Source organism: Salmo salar, chromosome ssa01 (genome assembly GCF_905237065.1).
Source record: "Salmo salar chromosome ssa01, Ssal_v3.1, whole genome shotgun sequence".
NCBI lineage: Eukaryota > Metazoa > Chordata > Actinopteri > Salmoniformes > Salmonidae > Salmo > Salmo salar.
Window position 1 is genome coordinate 125783424 of NC_059442.1, and position 21804 is coordinate 125805227.

At 43.5% G+C, this 21804-nt stretch overlaps 1 protein-coding gene across 12 annotated transcripts in view; it reads left to right on the top strand.

The window, feature by feature from the left end:
- LOC106561621 (spermatid perinuclear RNA-binding protein) overlaps nt 1-21804 on the top strand; it is a 123390-nt gene that overhangs the window by 93265 nt on the left and 8321 nt on the right. For 9 of the 12 annotated variants that reach the window (XM_014125805.2, XM_014125775.2, XM_045688338.1 and 6 more), the window contains 9 exons: nt 2246-2357; nt 4290-4387; nt 9925-10114; nt 11450-11658; nt 12721-12867; nt 13093-13227; nt 14592-14741; nt 14963-15104; nt 15269-15316. In XM_014125805.2, coding sequence (XP_013981280.2) covers nt 2246-2357; nt 4290-4387; nt 9925-10114; nt 11450-11658; nt 12721-12867; nt 13093-13227; nt 14592-14741; nt 14963-15104; nt 15269-15316 — 1231 coding nt within the window. Of the gene's footprint in view, nt 1-2245; nt 2358-4289; nt 4388-9924; nt 10115-11449; nt 11659-12720; nt 12868-13092; nt 13228-14591; nt 14742-14962; nt 15105-15268; nt 15317-17926; nt 19069-21804 lie in introns of those variants that run through there. The other 3 variants (XM_014125763.2, XM_014125765.2, XM_014125757.2) reach the window with 3 other exon arrangements.

Consider the following 21804-nt stretch of genomic DNA (forward strand, 5'->3'; position numbering starts at 1 on the left):
CTAAACATATTATTATCTCAGACTAAACATGGTGTCTCAGACTAAACATATATTAGTGTCTCAGACTAAACATATATTGGTGTCTCAGACCAAACATATACTGGTGTCTCAGACAAAACATATATTAGTGTCTCAGACTAAACATATATTAGTGTCTCAGACTAAACATATATTAGTGTCTCAGACTAAACATATATTAGTGTCTCAGACTACACATATATTAGTGTCTCAGACTAAACATATATTAGTGTCTCAGACTAAATATGTACTGGTGTCTCAGACTAAACATATATTAGTGTCTCAGACCAAACATATACTGGTGTCTCAGACAAAACATATATTAGTGTCTCAGACTAAACATATATTAGTGTCTCAGACTAAACATATATTAGTGTCTCAGACTAAACATAAATTAGTGTCTCAGACAAAACATATTATTATCTCAGACTAAATATATACTGGTGTCTCAGACTAAACATATATTAGTGTCTCAGACTAAACATATATTAGTGTCTCAGACTAAACATATATTAGTGTCTCAGACTAAATATGTATTAGTGTCTCAGACAAAACATATATTAGTGTCTCAGACTAAACATATATTAGTGTCTCAGACTAAACATTTACTGGTGTCTCAGACTAAACATTTACTGGTGTCTCAGACCAAACATTTACTGGTGTCTCAGACTAAACATAAATTAGTGTATATAATATAGTGTCTCAGACCAAACATTTACTAGTGTCTCAGACCAAACATTTACTGGTGTCTCAGACCAAACATTTACTGGTGTCTCAGACTAAACATAAATTAGTGTCTCAGACTAAACATATATGAGTGTCTCAGACAAAACATATATTAGTGTCTCAGACCAAACATTTACTGGTGTCTCAGACTAAACATATATTAGTGTCTCAGACCAAACATATACTGGTGTCTCAGACAAAACATATATTAGTGTCTCAGACTAAACATATATTAGTGTCTCAGACAAAACATATTATTATCTCAGACTAAACATAAACTGGTGTCTCAGACAAAACATATTATTATCTCAGACTAAATATATACTGGTGTCTCAGACTAAACATGTATTAGTGTCTCAGACAAAACATATATTAGTGTCTCAGACTAAACATGTATTAGTGTCTCAGACAAAACATATATTAGTGTCTCAGACCAAACATTTACTGGTGTCTCAGACTAAACATTTACTGGTGTCTCAGACCAAACATTTACTGGTGTCTCAGACTAAACATAAATTAGTGTATATAATATAGTGTCTCAGACCAAACATTTACTAGTGTCTCAGACCAAACATTTACTGGTGTCTCAGACCAAACATTTACTGGTGTCTCAGACTAAACATAAATTAGTGTCTCAGACTAAACATATATGAGTGTCTCAGACAAAACATATATTAGTGTCTCAGACCAAACATTTACTGGTGTCTCAGACTAAACATAAATTAGTGTCTCAGACTAAACATGTATTAGTGTCTCAGACTAAACATATTATTATCTCAGACTAAACATATATTAGTGTCTCAGACTAAACATGTATTAGTGTCTCAGACTAAACATATATTAGTGTCTCAGACTAAACATATACTGGTGTCTCAGACTAAACATATACTGGTGTCTCAGACTAAACATATACTGGTGTCTCAGACTAAACATATACTGGTGTCTCAGACTAAACATATATTAGTGTCTCAGACTAAACATATATTAGTGTCTCAGACTAAACATATACTGGTGTCTCAGACTAAACATGTACTGGTGTCTCAGACTAAACATGTATTAGTGTCTCAGACTAAACATGTATTAGTGTCTCAGACTAAACTTATATTAGTGTCTCAGACTAAACATATACTGGTGTCTCAGACTAAACATATATTAGTGTCTCAGACTAAACATATATTAGTGTCTCAGACTAAACTTATACTGGTGTCTCAGACTAAACATGTACTGGTGTCTCAGACTAAACATGTACTGGTGTCTCAGACTAAACATGTACTGGTGTCTCAGACTAAACATGTACTGGTGTCTCAGACTAAACATGTACTGGTGTCTCAGACCAAACATGTACTGGTGTCTCAGACCAAACATGTACTGGTGTCTCAGACCAAACATGTACTGGTGTCTCAGACCAAACATGTACTAAACATAGACTGATTTGTGTGCCATTAACAGCTGATCTGATCGCTCTGTCCTTGCTTTATCTTGATCATGATATCTCCCCCAGCCCCTGGAGCTGATCTGTGAGAAGGCCATAGCCACGTGTAACCGGCCGCTGGGTGCAGGGGAGGCCCTCCGTAGGGTCATGGAGTGTCTCGCCTCAGGAATCCTCCTTCCAGGTACAGTACCTACAGTGCATTCGGAAAGTATTCAGACCCCTTGACTTTTTCCACATTTTGTTACATTAGAGCCTTATTCTAAAATTGATTAATACATTTTTCCCCCTATCAATCTACATACAATACCCCAGAATGACAACGCGAAAACTGTTTTTTAGAAATTTTGGCAAATGTATAAAAAATAAAGAACAGAAATACCTTACTTGCATAAGTATTCAGACCCTTTGCTATGAGACTCGAAATCGAGCTCAGGTGCATCCTGTTTCCATTGATCATCCTTGAGATCTTTCTACAACTTGGAGTCCACCTGTGGTACATCCAATTAACTGGACATGATTTGGAAAGGCACACACCTGTCTATATAAGGTCCCACAGTTGACAGTTCATGTCAGAGCAAAAACCAAGCTATGAGGTCGAATGAATTGTCCGTAGAGCTCCGAGACAGAATTGTGTCGTGGCACAAGAAATATCTGTAGCATTGAAGGTCCCCAAGAACATAGTGGCCTCCATCATTCTTAAATGGAAGAAGCTTGGAACCACAAAGACTCTTCCTAGAGCTGGCCGCCCGGCCAAACTGAACAATTGGGGGAGAAGAGCCTTGATCTGGGAGGTGACCAAGAACCCAATGGTCACTCTGAAAGAGCTCCAGAGTTCCTCTGTGGAGATTGGGAGAACCTTACAGAAGGACCACCGTCTCTGGAGCAGTCCACCAATCAGGCCTTTAAGATTCACTGGTCTGATGAAACCAAGATGGAACTCTTTGGCCTGAATGCCAAGCGTTGAGGGAAAGATGAACATAGCAAAGTACAGAGAGATCCTTGATGAAACCTGCTCCAGAGCGCTCAAGACCTTAGACTGGGGCAAAGGTTCACCTTACAACAAGACAACGACCCTAGGCACACAGCCAAGACAACGCAGGAGTGGCTTTGGGACAAGTCTCTGAATGTCCTTGAGTGGCCCAGCCAGAGCCCGGACTTGAACCTGATCGAACATCTCTGGAGAGACCTGAAAATATCTGTGCAGCAACGCTCCCCATCCAACCGGACAGAGCTTGAGAGGATCTGCAGAGAAGAATGGGATAAACTCCCCAAGTACAGGTGTACCAAGCTTGTAGTGTCATACCCAAGAAAACTCAAGGCTGTAATCGCTGCCAAAGTTGCTTCAACAAAGTACTGAGTAAACTTATGTAAATGTGATATTTCCGTTTTTTTATTTTTAATACATTTGCAAGAATTTCGAAAAACCTGGTTTTGCTATGTCATTATGGGGTATTGTGTGTTGATTTAATCCATTTTAGAATAATTGAGTCCATTTTAGAATAAGGCCGTAACATAACAAAACGTGGAATAAGTCAAGGGGTCTGAATACTTTCCAAATGCGTTGTACCTGTCTCTCTTTGTCTCTGTCTCGCTCTCACTCTGTTTATCTTTCTCTCGTGCTCTGTGTCTCTCTCTCACTCTGTTTATCTTTCTCTCTTGCTCTGTCTCTCTCTCTTTCTGCCTTTCACTTTCCCTGTTACAAACTGACATGGGAAAAAACAATCCTGTTATTCCTTTCAAATAATCAGGTTCTGATGATTAGATAAAGTCATAACTCATTAGTATTGAATGATGTAGTAATCAGAGGCTCATTTAGTTAACCTGGGTGCACAGGACACGACTGCTCATCTGACTGATGATGTAATAAGGAGTAGGTGGTGTGTTTGCCTCACTGATGTGCCACGCTCGATGAGGTCGTTTTGAAGGCACTAGAAGTGATTGAAGGACACTCTATCTATATTAATATCGTTATGAAAGACCAGTACGTGAATAATATTGGTGTCACACTGGACAGCTATCTCTTGCAAAAGAGATTATATCTCAGTGAGAGTAACCTGTATGAATAAAGGTTGAATGAAATTAAGATTTTTCCTTGTCTACTTATGACCCCCAGGAGGACCAGGGTTACACGACCCATGTGAGAAGGAGCTGACCAACACCCTAACGGCCATGACAGACGAGGAGGCAGAGGCCATCACATACAGCGCACAGGTAAAACCTCACCTCACACCTGTGGAACGGAAGTGGTTCTGTGAACCTTGCCTAAGCTCCCCATGCTAATGCCTAGGCTCTTTGGCTCCAAGGGGTAGCCATGTCTTGTGGCTTGCGTGAGAATCAGGTTTGAACCCAGACATTGGTATTGTCAGATAGCAGTCCTGGGCAAAGTTCCCTCAAAAAGAATTCAGCCCTGAGCAAATTTCAGGTCTACTCAATGCAAACTTGAACATCGGGAAAATTCTGTGCAACATCCAGTGCATGTTTAATTTGAATACTGAGGCTGTACCAGCTTTAAGTTAGAGTTTCAGACAGTGGTCACGTAGGCTACTGTGGCTATTTGATCATAATATAGCTCTACCAGAGTGGTCTACCATCAAAAACAATGGAGAAATAACATTTTTAACATTGAAATAGTTGTTTTATCATTCAGCCTACAGTAGCAGCCAATGTGTGGTGTTCAATGTAGGCCTAAATTCCACATGACTTTTGAAAAAAAAAAAACATGCAGGGCTTGACATTAACCTGTTTGTCCTTCAGACAAGGAGGTGACTGAAAATATTGTTGTTGATTGATGCAAAAAAAGCTATTTTCCCCTCTCACTTCTCAAAGATGTGTAGAAATGTACACGTTTGGTGCTCTTGTAGGAAGCAATCACTCCCCCATTGCTGACTACAAATGATCTGGGTTTCTGTACAGCACTTTGAGATATCAGCTGATGTAAGAAGGGCTATATAAATACATTTGATTTGATTTGATGATCTATAACTGGGCTAATAACTCACTAACTAGCAAAGGATATGAACAAATGTGCACACGTGGCTACATGCAGGTCTCGCTTTGATCTCAAAACATCTACTTACAACCGCTCATGCTGTAAACACAATCCAGTTCAAAGTGAATAGCACAGATCTATATATGTCAATGGTTTATTTGCATATAGGCCTACTGCAGTTCTGATTGGTTATGCCTCACCGATCTGTGTAGAGTACGGGCTGAGTCTTACATGTCGATGCAGGGCTGGGAGGTATACCGTATTTTACGATATACCGGTATTGATGCACGGACCGCTTTGGGTTTTTACTTTACCTTCTATAACAGTTTTTACATGTTTGGTCTGTTAAATGTGATACGCTGTGTGTAACGTCCATTTTTATAGTTTACTTCGCTACTTCAGTCATCTCTCTCACCTCTTTCTTCGTCATCTCTCACCTCGCTAGTTTTATGGTTTGGTCATTTGTTCCAATAAATTTCAGAATTGCAAAAATATGTTTTATGAATCTAGCAATGTCCTCACTACGAGACTAAGCCAATTTGCCAACGCTATAATCAATGTACATATATATTTTTTTAGCAAGCTAGCTTCATACTTTCTTCTGACATGCCGAAAATGCAGCCTTTTTTAAATTTAATTTGACACTTCGCGGCCACCAGAGTTTGACATGTGACTACAGTTTGCATTGAATTCTGGGTCATATCAACTCCACAAGTGACCAAAGTTGTTCACTCGCTCCCTCGAGCTAAATCGAGGGCAGAGGGGGAAACGTTAGTAAATTGGACCTCCACTAAAGATGGCAATCAAACTGCATCCGGTTTCGATGGCGATTCCCCTGAGGGAAAGTGACTAGGGAAACGGCTGAGGGGCTAAAAATAACGTGTTTGGACTGCAGCCCATGTTAGCTACCTGAAGTAGCTAAGAGAAAACATTCAATGTAGCCTAAGATTATAGGGTCCCCTAGGGAACACTTGTCAACAATTTGGTTCCTACCCTGTCACAATAACTCCTTCCTGGCATTTTCATTCATTGTCATGTCAAACAACACTGTATTTGAAAGTGCCCACTATTATATTCTAACTATAGAATTAGATTAATCATTCAATTTCCATGATTCCAACAGTTCACGCAAGTGTTTTTCTCTAAATCGCAAGTCAAATCGCAATTGCAACATTTGGTTAAAAATAAGGCCTAGATTGTTTTCCTATATCGTGTAGCCCTATGTGGCAGTGTGGAAATGATCTCAAATGAGTGCAGCAAATGCAGAAATTGATGAAAATGCTGAAAAATATTTTTGGTTGAAGTTGAAATGAACAGTATAAAACAATCAGAATGGAGAAAAACTCATTGAAATCACTTGGCATGTATGTGTTGCCACACACTACTCATGAAGCAAATGTAGAACTTCTATTATTAAAAAACATAAAATACCGTTAAATACCGTCATACCGTCATTTTGTTTTATTAAATACTGCGATATGATATTTTGGCCATATCACCCAGCCCTACAACAAAATCTCTTTCATAGTTAGTTTTGCATACTAAGTCTTGCATAGTTCGTTTTGTTTCTGTATGTTGCATTGAAAGTGACTAATATTTTGTTGATTCGATCACAATTCCCACAGTGAAGGGAAACGTTGATAGTGTTAACTAACGGGGAAAACTCTGTGAAAGTTCAATCTTGTGCTTCTCTGCTCAGGCTAATATTTCTTCTGCGCAGCAGTTTAGAGGGAACATTAGTACTGGGTAGTCTCAGAGCAGAACTCCATACGGTCCATGGTGTGAGTGTTTAGTGTGATCAGCCGGGGGCTCCAGCCAGTCTTATCTCATCTATAGCCTGGAGATTACACTCCTGTCAGACAGGGGAAACCCTCTTTAAGATGCTCTTCTCTGCGCTTCACACACACACACACACACACACACACACACACACACACACACACACACCCCCCCTCATCAATCCAACACCTTGGGCCCCCACCGAAGAGCTGCACCTTGATGATGAGCGTGGGAAACCACTGCCATGGCGACCCATGAATCCTGCCTCAGTACCCCTGGGACGGGTGTGTGTGTGTGTGTGTGTGTGTTGAAATGTTTTTACTGTTCGAGTACTCACAAATGTTTTTTTTCTTGAGTACTTGAGTACAAAACATATACTGAACAAAATAGAAATGCAACACAACTGATTGGCTCAAACGCATTAAGAGGGAAAGAAATTCCACAAATGTACTTTTAACAAGGCACACGTGTTCATTTAAATGCATTCTAGGTGACTACCTCTTGAAGCTGGTTGAGAGAATGCCAAGAGTGTGCAATGCTGTCATCAAGGCAAAGGGTGTCTACTTTGTTTAACACTTTTTTGGTTCCTACATGATTCCATATGTGATTTTATAGTTTTAATGTCTTCACTGTTATTCTACAATGTAGAAAATAGTAAAAAGAAAGAAAAACCCTTGAATGAGAAGGTGTGTCCAACCTTTTGACTGATACTGTGTGTGTATATATATATATATATATTTATATATTTGTTATTTTAATGTGAAAAAAATGTGCTTTTCTTTCAAAAACAAGGACATTTCTAAGTGACCCCAAACGTTTGAACGGTAGTGTACCTTATTTACATAATTATTCAGACCCTTTGCTGTGAGACTCGAAATTGAGCTCAGGTGCAATGATCATCCTTGAGATGTTTCTACAACTTGGAGTTCACCTCTGGTAATTTCAATTGATTGGACAGGATTTGGAAAGGCACACACACCTGTCTATATAAGGTCCCACAGTTGACAGTGCACGAGGTCGAAGGAATCCGTAGAGCTCCGAAACCTGGCACCATCCCTACAGTGAAGCATGGTGGTGGCAAATTCATACAACCAGTAAGCCTAGGCTACATCAAAAAACTTTAAAAGGCAATGAGGCTGATGCAACAGATCAAAATGTTGATAAACTATTATTTCTTCACATTATAAGCACAGCAATGTGCTTCAATAGGCCAGTTGAGAAATAAAAATGGTAGCTATTTTTAATCGTGGCCTTTAAAACCGTTTTTAACATACAACTGCATTTTGTTTGTGGAGCTGTTGTCACAGCGGTCGATGAAAGGGTACCAAGGCGCAGCGTGTAGAGTGCTCATTCTTACTTTATTTGATGAGAACACTTAAACAAAATAACAAAATGACAGCCAACAGTTCCGTAAGGTACTCAGACAAAACGGAAAACAACTACCCACAAACCCCAAAGGAAAACAGGCTGCCTAAGTATGGCTTCCAATCAGAGATAACAAAAGACACCTGCCTCTGATTGGAAACCATACCCGGCCAAAACATGAAAAACAAAATAGAAACAGAAAACCCAAAATACATACAAAACAAACCCCCCCGCCACGCCCTGACCATACTACTATGGCAAATGACCTCTTTCACTGTTCAGGACGTGACAGCTGTATTTCCATCAATTAATTGGCAAAAAAGCATTATTTTGCAATGGGATTTTTACTTTTTTTTTAAAGCGAATTGACTGGCGGGAATTTTACTCATCAGCTTTAAAAAAAAAATGTATCGGGAAAAAAACAGCTATTACCTGCTAACAGAAACCCTGGTGTGTGTGTGTGTGTGTGCTCCACTAAGCCGGGTTAGGAATAGAGCGGGGCTGCATGTCTGAGTGGATCGTCCTGCCCTCTCCTTTGTAGGAAGGTGAAATGGCAATGGAATGTCAATGTGGCTAATTGTATTGTAGTAGATACATGGCTAGATAGGAGAGAGATAGAGAGAGGCTCTGGGAATGAGATGAAGCAACGCTGCATATGAATATCTGAGCATTTCCTGAGCGCCTCTGATATATTTGCATTCGGAAATTGACTGTGGAGTTTCATGTGTTATTGTCACATTCACAAGTACAGTGAAATGCCTTTCTTGCAAGCTCCTTCCCAAAAATACAGTAATCAATATCAGAAGTTCTATATAAAAAAAAAGTAAAGTAGGAAAACCAGTGCTGCTTCTACTTTAATTTATCTCAGTGAGGGATAGTTGGTGCCAGCCTGTCAATCACAATACAGGCCTATCTCTGTCCATACATAGTCATACTGTACATAGTGATCCATGAAGGCCCAGTGCCTTCTCTATGCCACTCATCTTAGCCAAAGAAAAGTGCAGCTCTAATCATCCGCTTGTATTGTTTACCTGGGATTAGTACTGGAGCCACTGTTGCTAAGCAACATCTGTGACTCTTGGGTGAGTGTGATGGAAGATGTTGCTGAATAGGCTCTTGAACATAAAAACAAACAAAAGTAAAACCAGTTGATTCCTGTAAATGGGATCAATGAACCACAGAGATTAGATCTGTTTGTTTTGTTAGTTGTTTCTCTTTCTGTTTTCTGTTTTTCTCCTCTCATTGTTAATCACTGGACTGTAGAGGGGCTTAGACAGATGAGCCGAGACAAGGCTCAAACCCCCCATCGCCGGGGGGGGGGGATTGTGTGATCCGGAGTCAGCGGCTCTGCCACTAGACCAGACTCCATCGTGTATCTGTCCCTTTCCGTCCACACCTGTGTGTCTTTCTGTCTCTTCCTCTCCTCTTTCTCTCCTCACCTGTCTGTGTGCTTGGTTAGTTGTCTCTTTCTGTTTTCATCTGTCCTGTCTGTCCCTTTCCGTCCACACCTGTCTGCCATTTCTGTCTCTTCCTCTCCTCTTTTCCTCCGCTGTCTGTCGTGCCTGGGTTTCTTTCTCTCCTCAACCTCTCTGCTGTGTGTGTCTCTCTGTTCCAGCACGCCCTGAGACTGATGGCGTTCGGTCACATCTACAAGGTGCTGGAGATGGACCCTCTCCCCTCTAGTAAACCCTCCCAGAAGTACCCATGGTCAGACAAGGAGGGCTCAGGGCTGAAGAGGCCCTACGAGGATGGGCCCACGGACGACAAAGACCTCATCAAGAAGATGAAGAGGAACCTGAGGAAAGGTCAGCCCCGCCTCCCTGACACCTAACCTCTTAACCCTGCTCTGTTATGTGACCTGGGAGAAGTTCCCTCCCTGGGTCATGTGATGAGATAAAAAGTAACAATAAGAAATAAACGTAATTGTCCACGGAAATATGACTTGGACATATAGGGCCAGTAGTTTCTCTAGTTTGTTACTTGTAACATAGCTCGTTTTTTTTGTTTTTACTGGTCAGCTCACTTGGTCAGCAGAACCCTCTGGCCCTTTATAAGTCAAGTCTATCAAAGCTTCATGGGCCTGATGATAACAGCTGTCTAGACTTTCTAGAAGGCCAGACACATTCTCTTATAGAGGAAATGCTTGAGTCCTGGAGAGAATGAGGCACTCATTTCCTTCTGTTCTGACCAACACCATATGACTGGACTGCAGGGGTTCTCTCTCTGTCTATAAAAGACATGACACCTACATCAAACCCTCCTTTCCTAGCCTGACCCAGGATCTGTTTGTCCTGTAAAGCCAACTCCTATGGTCATTGTCATTACCAAACATTTCCATAGGTGTTGGCTACACAGCACAAACAGATCTGGGAACAGGCTGTCGTTTCCCTACCTCTATCTCTAGTTCTCTCCTCCTTCCTCTCTCAAGGCAGATACACACAACACAACCCACTGGGAAATCAATGTTATTGATTTCTAATGTTTCTCAAAGCCATCCAGCTGTTCCCTTTCCTGTCCTCCCCATTAGAGGAAAAGTAATTGGTTAGAAAGAAGCAGATTTAGCAATTTGTTTTTTAAGGAGGAATCCGGAATAGAATAATGCACATAGCCTGAACGTGAAGCTGTTGCATGAGGAGGCTACAGCTAGCTAGCGTAGCTCCTCAGAACGGTTTTTGTTTTTTCAAGGAAATAGTTGGTGGTTGGAGTGCTACTTAGGCTCCGCAGTTAGAATCGGGCAGAAAGGAAGCTCTTTGGAAGCAAGGGTGCCGTTTGTACAACTCAAACACACAATCGAAATCTTCAAGGCATCTCTTCACATATTCTGTCAAAAAGTCTTCATTATAACACCATGCAGCGGTCTAAGGCACTGCATCTCAGTGCTAGAGGTGTCACTACAGACCCTGGTTCGAACCCGGGCTGTATCACAACCGGCCGTGATCGGGAGTCCCATAGGGCGGCGCTCAATTGGCTCAGCGTCGGGTTAGGAGAGGGTTTGGCCCGGGGTAGGCCGTCATTGTAAATAAGAATTTGTTCTTAACTGACTTTCCTATTTAAATAAAGGTTAAAAAAAATATCCATTGATTTGACCACTGTTATTTTGTTAACCCTCTCTCCGGTATCTCTATCTCTTTCCTCCCTAGTCCTCGACAGCAAAGCAATAGACACCAACCAACCAATGAATGCTCTGATGCGTCTGAATCAGATACGTCCAGGTCTGCAGTACAAGCTGCTGTCCCAGTCCGGCCCGGTCCACGCTCCTGTCTTCACCATGTCTGTAGACCTAGACAGCACCGTCTACGAAGCCTCAGGCTCCTCCAAGAAGACCGCCAAGCTGCATGTCGCTGTCAAGGTAACAGAGTTTGACCAATATTGGCCTGGTCAATGAGAGAAGGGGTGGATAAATGTTGGGAAGGTGTGAAAATAGTCGTTTGGGGTTAGGAAAGGGCAAGTACCCCTGGAGAGAGTTCTACAACTTACTGTAAAATGTGTGAAAATGGTGCTGGTAGTGTTACAGTAGCAACAGCACGGGGGCATTAGTGTTTGTAAACAGGGTCAGAGTCTAGACAGACATAATATTATTGTCAGCTAGAGTAGTCCAGACAGGGAGCTGTTATTTTGTGCTAGAGGAGTGAGTGATTCATGAGTAGAGCAGTGAGGAGAGGAGAGAGTGCTTGTGAGTGAGAGTGAGTGATTCGGACAGAGCTGTTGTGCGATGAGTAGAGCAGTGAGGAGAGGAGAGAGTGCTTGTGAGTGAGAGGAGTGAGAGGAGTGAGGACAGAGCGTGAGGACATGCAGTCAGTCAGTGTTGTGTTTTCGGGCTCCAGCTGCGGTCAGACTGGGATGCCCTGTCCCCTGCCCCCCCTCCTGGCTGCTGTGGAGCGCCCAAATCTGGGTAATCCCAAAGTCGTTGTTAACAAAGAGGCTCTCCCAAGCATAGAGCTGGGATTGTCCTCTAACCTCCTCAGATTGCCATAAAAGGCCCCGATGCTGCTCTGCTTTGGTGCCCCGGGGATGCGCGTACATGTGTGTGTACTTGCATGTGCGTGTTTGTGTGTGTGTGTGTAAGCACTAGCACCAATTTGGGTCAGACACAAAGAAAGCTCCTGTTCCGTCCACACAGAGAAAGGTACCGGTCCACTTACTACAGAGCCCCAAAGGTTCTGTGTGCTGCCGGTGAATTAGCCGCGAGGGAACCAGGTTCATTATAATACAGGAAACAGAAGAAGTGTGTTGGAGTTCAAACTCAGTCACTCAGAACCGGTCCAGAACCCCAAAACCCACAGTAGTGCCGTTAGGAAATGCCGCTGACAGACGCTACCTTTGAACAGGCATTAGAATGGAGGAAGAAATCAGAAATGGTTTGATATTGGATTTGTGTCTCTCCCTCTCTTCTCTCCTCGCCTCTCTCTAGGTTCTGCAGGCGATGGGTTACCCCACAGGGTTCGATGCGGACCTGGACTGCAGTGCAGACGAGAAGTCGGACGGAGAGGGGAAGAGCGAATCATCTACACACTCAAGCAATAACACAGCACACTCAGACAACTCAAATACACTGGAGGTGCAGTACAGACCCACGCGCGCACTCATGAACACACAAACAAACCAGGGTTGGAGTCAGTTCTGAATTGAGTTGCGAATTAGTATTTTATTTCAATTCTTGAATTGGCATTTCATTTGAGTTGTCCACACCACACACGAAGCAGAATTTGAATTGAATTTAAATGAAAGGAAGTTTCATTCAATGATCTGTAATCTGATTTCTGTTCTGCTCCCGTGTTTTCAGGTCCGAACTCAGGGTCCTATTCTGACGGCCAGTGGTAAGAACCCCGTCATGGAGCTGAATGAGAAGCGCAGGGGTCTGAAGTATGAGCTCATATCAGAGAGCGGGGGCAGCCACGACAAACGCTTCGTCATGGAGGTGAGGCCTACACCATGCATATCTCCATTGGAACAGTAGATTAGGCGCGCACACACACACACACACACACACACACACACACACACACACACACACACACACACACACACACACACACACACACACACACACACACACACTGACTCGCAATGGACTTCGATGCAACTCAATGGACCAAGGTTGGTGCACACTGACTGGAAAGCTCATCTGACACACTACATCACTCCATCAGTCTCCCCCAGAACAGTACCGTGTCGTCCTATTCGTTCATCCCACCAGGGCCGTTGGCCGTGTCGTCCTATCCGTTCATCCCACCAGGGCCGTTGGCCGTGTCGTCCTATCCATTCATCCCACCAGGGCCGTTGGCCGTGTCGTCCTATCCATTCATCCCACCAGGGCCGTTGGCCGTGTCGTCCTATCCATTCATCCCACCAGGGCCGTTGGCCGTGTCGTCCTATCCATTCATCCCACCAGGGCCGTTGGCCGTGTCGTCCTATCCATTCATCCCACCAGGGCCGTTGGCCGTGTTGTTTTCTGTCACGCCTCAGCCACTCACTGATAGATTCACATCGATGTGAGCAGGTCAAGTCTGTCACACTTGACATGTAGTGGTGGGTCGGAGCTATTCATGTGTTGCACGTTTCGTGACAATATTGTTTTTGAATGTTGGTTTTAGGACTGATGCCCAGCTGAACATTCTACTCAATGCAGTCTCAATGGGTGCTGATGAAGATTTTGTCTAAAGTGTATTTCTGTGGCTTGAAAACACGATGACACATCAAAAGGAGGAAAATCATTAGTAGGACAAGCTTTTGTCATCATTGTGATATCTCTAGATTGACTTTCACTGTAACTTTAGCTAGCTAGCTAAGATTGAGGGGAGAGCACCAAAAAATTTTTATAGCTAGCATTACTAGCTATTTTTGACAAACTTTGCTAGCTCTTGGCAACATTGCCTCTCTAAAGTAAACTTGACGACATTCTAACGATGACAAAGTTGTTCTGTACTAATTATTTGTCTACTTTGCCAATGTCATCGTATTTCCCGTATTTCCCTGTAGTGGAAATCGGACTAAAAAGTCATTAGCCCCCGTTCAGAAATATCTGGCATTAACCATCAGTCAGATATCAATATGCTGCGCTGTCTGTAGAACGGTGATAGTAATGGCAACGATGCGATCGAGTGACGGATGTGCAACCCATGAATAAGATCCTCTGGCTGGTCGGCAGTATGAATATAATACCTCCAGACATACAGGATATCCTTATCAAGCCACTCAACAGATATCAATGCATTCTTACTTAAGTGTGTGTGTGTGTGTGTGTGTGTGTGTGTGTGTGTGTGTGTGTGTGTCTCTCTCCAGGTGGAGGTGGATAGTCAGAAGTTCCGCGGGGCGGGGCCTAATAAGAAGGTAGCGAAGGCTTCGGCTGCGTTGGCTGCTCTAGAGAAACTCTTCTCTGGTCCCAACGCCGCTGCCAACAACAAGAAGAAGAAGATCATCCCACAACATGCCGTGTGTTACCAATACTGTCTCCTCTGATCAGCTATCAGTACATTCTGTTGCCCGGGAGTCTGAGTCTTCTGTTAGCAATATCAATCCTCTTTTAGAAGAAAGTCTGATCAATTATCAGGACTTCCTCTCGTCCTTTCACAACCTGATACAGAGTCTCATCAACTATCCGCACCGCCTGTTTGATCAGTCGTCAATACTCTACTGTCTCTGTGTCTGTGTAGACTAAAGGAGCCCTAGCTGCAGCAGCTGCAGCCTCAGCAGTAGCAGCCCAGGTGGCCAGAGGGAGAGGTAGAGCGGCAGCCCTAACCAGAGGAGCCTTCGTCAGCGCTGCCGCACCAGGATACACACAGATACCAGGTACATGTAAGTATGTAAAAGTGTGGGGGTGTTTTGTGTGCCTGTCCTGTCCGTTTCCCTGACAAAACTCTAGTCGTTTATAGGTTGAGTGCATGCATGCATTTATATTAGCAGTATGTCCAGTTACCCAACGATCCTAACAGTCCACGTGGCTTTAACATGTCTGACAGGCTTCGGGACTCCATATGGATACAGCGCTGCAGCCGCCCCAGCCTACGGTAAGTCATCGCTCTCTCAGAGGATAAAGAGTTAACACCTGCCCTACCTTACTATTCCTCCCTGCTGTTGGAGAGGCCCTTCTGGAAAACGATAGTGCCATTGAATCAGAGTTACACGTAGTGGTCGAAATTGAAACGTAAGAAATTGGTTCAATCTAAAAAGCTAAAGAAAGTCAAACTGGAACGGATCATAACCTTTTGGTTCTTACTGTGGTTGGAGCAAGCCTTGCTGAGCTTCTTCGCCCGCCTGAGTGTCCAGACTGCTGCTCGTTCTGCCCGCCCCTCCGTCAGTCTGTCTATCCGTCAGTCTGCCTGCTCCCCCTTCCTGACTCTCTGGACATCTCTCTCCTCTCCTTATTGTAGCCATGCTATATCTCTTCCCACAGCTACGCTAACAGATACGCCATTCAAAGCAGCCCAGGCAGGCAGGGACCAATGCCGCCAACACACACAGGGACAGGCTATATGGGTTATACACACACACACACACACACACACACACACACACACACACACACACACACACACACACACACACACACACACACACACACACACACACACTCTCACCACCTTCCAGCCCAAACTATTTCAGACCCCTACTATATCTTTCTAAACATGCAGCTAAACATTCACAGTGTGACTGTTTAATTCAGTGAGAACATAGCGTGGCTTCCCCACTTTTCCTCTGGCTAGACTGGCAGGTCGGTCGTCTGTGGCCTTCTCAGTCTCTGCCAGACAGCAGGTAGAGTTGTCTTAGAGCTCTGGAAGGTTTGAGATTCTACCATAGTCTACATAACTAGATCAAATTCAGGATGCTCTGCTCTGCTCTCGCACAATCAGCGTAACTCAATACAGCACCGAGCGCTTTGAGGTCAGCAACACTCAAGATGCTCAATCACACAACCACTTTGTCTTACAGATTTATACACTCACAAATCCAAGCATAAATACGCACTCAAAAAACGTACGATCTTGTTTGCAAATGTATACACACTCAGTCTCTCTCTGCCTCTCTCTATTGCTCTTGCTCTTGCTCTTTTCCTTCCTTCCTTCCTTCCTTCCTTCCTTCCTTCCTTCCTTCCTTCCTTCCTTCCTTCCTTCCTTCCTTCCTTCCTTCCTTCCTTCCTTCCTTCCTTCCTTCCTTCCTTCCTCTCTCTTTCTCTCTCTCTCTCCATCTCTTCATCACACACACCCTAAACTGAAAACAGACTGGTCCTTGTGCGTTGTGTGGCATTGGGAGCCCATTCTCTCCATCACAGAGAGAGTAGCCTGTTTCTGGGGGCTTTGAACGAGTCTTATGTGCAGGGGGAGACTGTTCTGGCTACAGGGCTGGGCAGGCACAACACGTTCTAGAAGTAGACCCCAGAGAGCCTAGCACTGGGACCTGTATTCTCCAAGAGTCTCAGAGTAGGATACAGGATCAGTTTGACTAAGACTATATGGACAGGAGGCACCTGATCCTAGATCAGTACTCCTACTCTGAGATGCTTTTTGAATACGGACCTTGGTGTTGAGTGCTGTAGCCTGGTCCCAGATCTTTTTGTGCTGTCTTGCCACCTCCTGTGGTCTTTGTGACAATAGGAGTTGGCAAGACAACACGATCAGATCTGGTCCCAGGCTAGTAGTGTTGTTTGCTTAGCTAACCCCAGTGGCCCTGCCTGGGTCTCTGCCTGGTACATAAAGAGTGTTGCTTTTAGTGCCTACCACCCAGTCATGTCATGTGGCACTATCATGGTATTTGGCTGTTGTGAGATCAGATTACATGTCGTGTCCAGTCCCCTCCAGTGCTTCTGAGATGATGTTGCATGCTGGTTAATCCTCCTCAACTACAGTCATCTCTCTCTTTATCTATCGTTCTGTCTGACGCTCACTGCTGTGTGGCGCTCAGCCTCCTGTTGCTGCTTTGGGATTTCTGTATGGGTTCAAGACCGTGAGAAACACACGAAACAACACACACACTCAAGGACACACCACTATGACCTCTTGTCTATCTATGATCGCAGCCACAAACCACACAAACCTCAGCCCAGACCACAAGAATATCCACTCCATTATACAGTACCTGTAAACAATTAGACAAAGAAACAAACCAGCCAACCAACCATAGCCTTGCATTGTACACCACCATTGACTTTGGCCTTCCTTCCTTCCTTCCTTCCTTCCTTCCTTCCTTCCTTCCTTCCTTCCTTCCTTCCTTCCTTCCTTCCTTCCTTCCTTCCTTCCTTCCTTCCTTCCTTCCTTCCTTCCTTCCTTCCTTCCTTCCTTCCTTCCTTCCTTCCTTCCCTCACTCACTCACTCACTCACTCACTTCGTCTTTAACAATCGTCCCTCTCTCTGGGTTCTACTGTAGCTCTGCACACAGGGACTATCTAGGCCTAGACTATAGAACTAGAATGAATGGAACAAACCCTCTGTTCTCACAATAGCATTTGGACTGATGAACTCATTGGTGCACACAAAATGTCTAACCTGGAATTCTAATCATTCTAGTTCTGTGGCCTAGACTCTAGGCACAGTAGAAGATCATGACACAGGACAGAAGCGTGCATTTTTGTTTTGCCCTGTCGTGGACTCATGTGGAGTGCTCTTTTCATGTCTCCTCTCTAGGTTTCTCCCCCAAGAGAATGCTTCTGTTGCCTGTCATGAAAATGCCTGCCTACCCCATCCCCCACTACTCCTTCTTTTAGCACAGGGACACCAAAACACCCCACCTTATTTTTTTAGAAGGGAATCTGAGTCTTTTTGTTTTTTTTCAACATATCGAGGGGGGAACTGAACTAAAGGACTTCAGCATGATTTGTCATTTAATATTTCTTTTTTACTGTTTCCAACTTTTACTGATTAAAAAAACCTGCAGGTTTAAGTTCTTAAAAAAAAGGAAAAACTTGAAGGATTTGTACTGTGAATTGTTGCATCATTCTTTTGAGTCTAAATTACAGTACAGTGCTTTCGGAAAGTATTCAGATCCCTTGACTTTTTCCGCACTTTGTTACGTTACAGCCTTATTCTAAAATTGATTAAATATTTTTTTCCCTCTCATCAATCTACAATAAAAAGCGAAAACAGGCCAGTCATTTCTTTTGCAAATCTTTTACAAAAATAAAACAGAAATACCTTATTTACATACGTTTTCAGACCCTTTGCTATGAGACTCGAAATGGAGCTCAGATGCATCGTGTTTCCATTCATAATCCTTGAGATGTTTCTACAACTTGATTGGAGTACAACTGTGGTAAATTCAATTGATTGGACATGATTTGGAAAGGCACACACCTGTCTATATAAAGTCTCTCAGTTGACAGTGCATGTCAGTGCAAAAACCAAGCCATGAGGTCGAAGGAATTCTCTATAGAGCTCTGAGACAGGATTGTGTTGAGGCACAGATCTGGGGAAGGGGTACCAAAACATTTATGCAGCATTGAAGGGCCCCAAGAAACAGTGGCCTCCATCATTCTTAAATGTAAGAAGTTTGAAACCACCAAGACTCTTCCTGAGCAATCGAAATGGAGGTGGAAGAACCCAATGGTCACTCTGACAGAGCTCTAGAGTTCCTCTATGGAGACAACCATCTCTGCAGCACTCCACAAATCAGGCCTTTATGGTAGAGTGGCCAGACATAAGCCACTCCTCTGTAAAAGGCATGTGACAGCCCGCTTGGAGTTTGCCAAAAGGCACCTAAAGACTCTCAGACCATCGGAAACAAGATTCTCTGGTCTAATGAAACCAAGATTGAACTCTTTTCCCTGAATGCCAATCGTCACGTCTGGAGGAAACCTGGCACCATCCCAACGGTGAAGCATGGTGGTGGTAGCATCATGCTGTGGGGATGTTTTTCAGCGACAGGGACTGGGAGACTAGGTGGGATCGAGGGAAAGATGAACAGAGCAAAGTACAGAGAGATCCTTGATGAAAACCTGCTCCAGAGCGCTCGGGACCTCAGACTGGGGCGAAGGTTCACCTTCCAACAGGACAACAACCCTAAGCACACAGCCAAGATAACGCAGGAGTGGCTTCGACGCAAGTCTCTGAATGTCCTTGAGTGGCCCAGCCAGAGCCCGGACTTGAACCCGATCGAACATCTCTGGAGAGACCTGAAAATAGCTATGCGTGTCCACTCCCCATCCAACCTGACAGAGCTTGAGAGGATCTGCAGAAAAGAATGGGAGTAACTCCCCAAATTCAGGTGTGCCAAGCTTGTAGCGTAATACCCAAGAAGACTCGAGGCTGTAAATGTCTGCCAAAGCTGCTTCAACAAAATACTGAGTAAAGGGTCTTATGTAAATGTCAAGTTGTAGGAACATCTCAAGGATGATCAATGGAAACAGGATGCACCTGAGCTCAATTTCGAGTCTCATAGCAAACGGTCTGAATAATTACTTAAGTAATGTATTTTTGTTCTTTATTTTTAATACATTTGCAAAAAATTCTAAAAACCTGTTTTTGCTTTGTCATCATGCTGTATTGTGTGTAGATTGATGAGGGGGAAAAAAATCTATTTTTTGAATAAGCCTGTAACGTAAACGAAATGTGGAAAAAGTCAAGGGGGTCTGAATACTTTCCGAATGCACTGTATATCAGCCTTTTTTTGTTATTTGTTGTTCTTGTTCTTCTGTAGGAAGGATTTAGGCCCTGCAATTTGACATAGACAACACATTCTCTGTAAACCTGAGCTGTGTGAAGGATGTATAGGAATAATAATGAAACTATTTGTGGACAAATAAAACCTTTATCTTCTACAACAAGCTGAGCACTGCCTGGTGTCGTAACTGAAACGAGGTACAGTAACAGTACAGTATAGTCTAATGACCCTACTGCACTGTAGCACCCTCTGTTTGGCTTACATAGCGGCTAGAGAAGCTATTTGAAGCTATTTCCTGATGTGAACAGGAAGTTGCATGGCCTTGACAGGAAACGGGAAATGCTGTTGTTATGAATAGGAAGTAGAGTGTAGTGTAGGGGAACATGGTGGTGGTGTACCAGAGGCTATACAGTAATAGTCCAGTTTGCAGAGCTAGTACAGTAGCAATAGCAGTAAATAACATTCATATTAGATGTTCTAATAAATAGAAGCTCAAACCCACTGCTGTCACTTCATTCCATTTCAATTCAGTCAATTCAGGGAAAATGTTCATTTCATTTCAGTTTAAGTCCTGAACTTGCTGAATTGAAATGGAATTGACCTCGACCCTGGTCATGCTTGCAGCGATGTCCTGATGGTATCACTTGTCTTGTCCTGCGTATATATGCACATGTACTGCACCCTGAGTCTGACCCCTCACAACCCTCACTCACTCACTCATTGCACATTTGGTTCCCGACCCCAACCCGTGACCTCCATCCACAGTTCGCACAGCAATCTGATATGGCTGCTTAGTTGGCTGGTTCCCCCCCCCCCGAGTTCTATCGAATACACCTACAGCACAGAACACATGGAAACACAGAAACACAGCTACACTCTGGAGAATCGAAAGCAGCAACAAGGGACCCTATCCAACCCATGGAGATTGTCTACCTAATTTTCCTGGTTCATTTCTGTGGTTGTTTGGTTTTATGTTATTATTGGTTTTACTGGTGAGTGTGTCAGTGTGACTCAGCAGTCCACTCAGTCCTCTCCCATGGGGCCAGCACAAAGCACAAGCTACCTCTGTCACAACGCTGCCATGGCATGATTACCTTACCTTCCTGCTCTATTTAGCCTGATGGCTCACTGCACAACTGTCCACATACTGTTCTGTACGAACAGTGAGGTCCAAGTTGGAATTCAGTGACCATATTATTATTCTCTTTCATCTATATTTTTTACCCTAAAAGATATTTTCTGTTAAACCATAAAAGTTCTATTATATTTACTCCTAAACATATCTTATATGGAGATATCTGGGTCAATCAGAGGTGGTTGTGTGTCTGTGCTGGCCCGTGGCTGGGAGGACGTGGTCACCATCGCCATCGAGAGAAAAGCCCCCTGGGATACCGTACACTTAGGACAGCCGTCTCCATGGTTACCGCTATGAGGCGCAGCCATAGGCCAGAGGTCCCAGTGTCCTGTCCCATGGTTGGTTGAGCAGGGGAGACCTACCTCGGTGATAGCCAGGGGAAGCCCATAATGTGCCTGATCCCAAACCCTCTCCCTCCCTTCCGATCCCATGGGCTCTCCCTCTCTCTTCGCGATGGCATTGTACTATACTCTCTCCAAAATCACAACATTTGATTTGATTTGTCAGAGTTATGTACTAACCACGTTTGTGTCTTAAAAAAAAAAAACTTTAAAGTTTATACGTCTTATCACATATCTCTGCTGTCGTATCTGAAATAAATGAGCTTCAAAGTTTTATTTTTTATTTTCAATAGTTTCCTTATCCTTTAAAGTTTTGGTTGGATTGATTTTGTCGGAAAGTGGTAACCATTGCAACTTAAGTTGTTGATGTCTTTATTAACCTGATCCGCCGCAGTGCAATGAAAACCCCACGTACAGTACAGCCAGACAG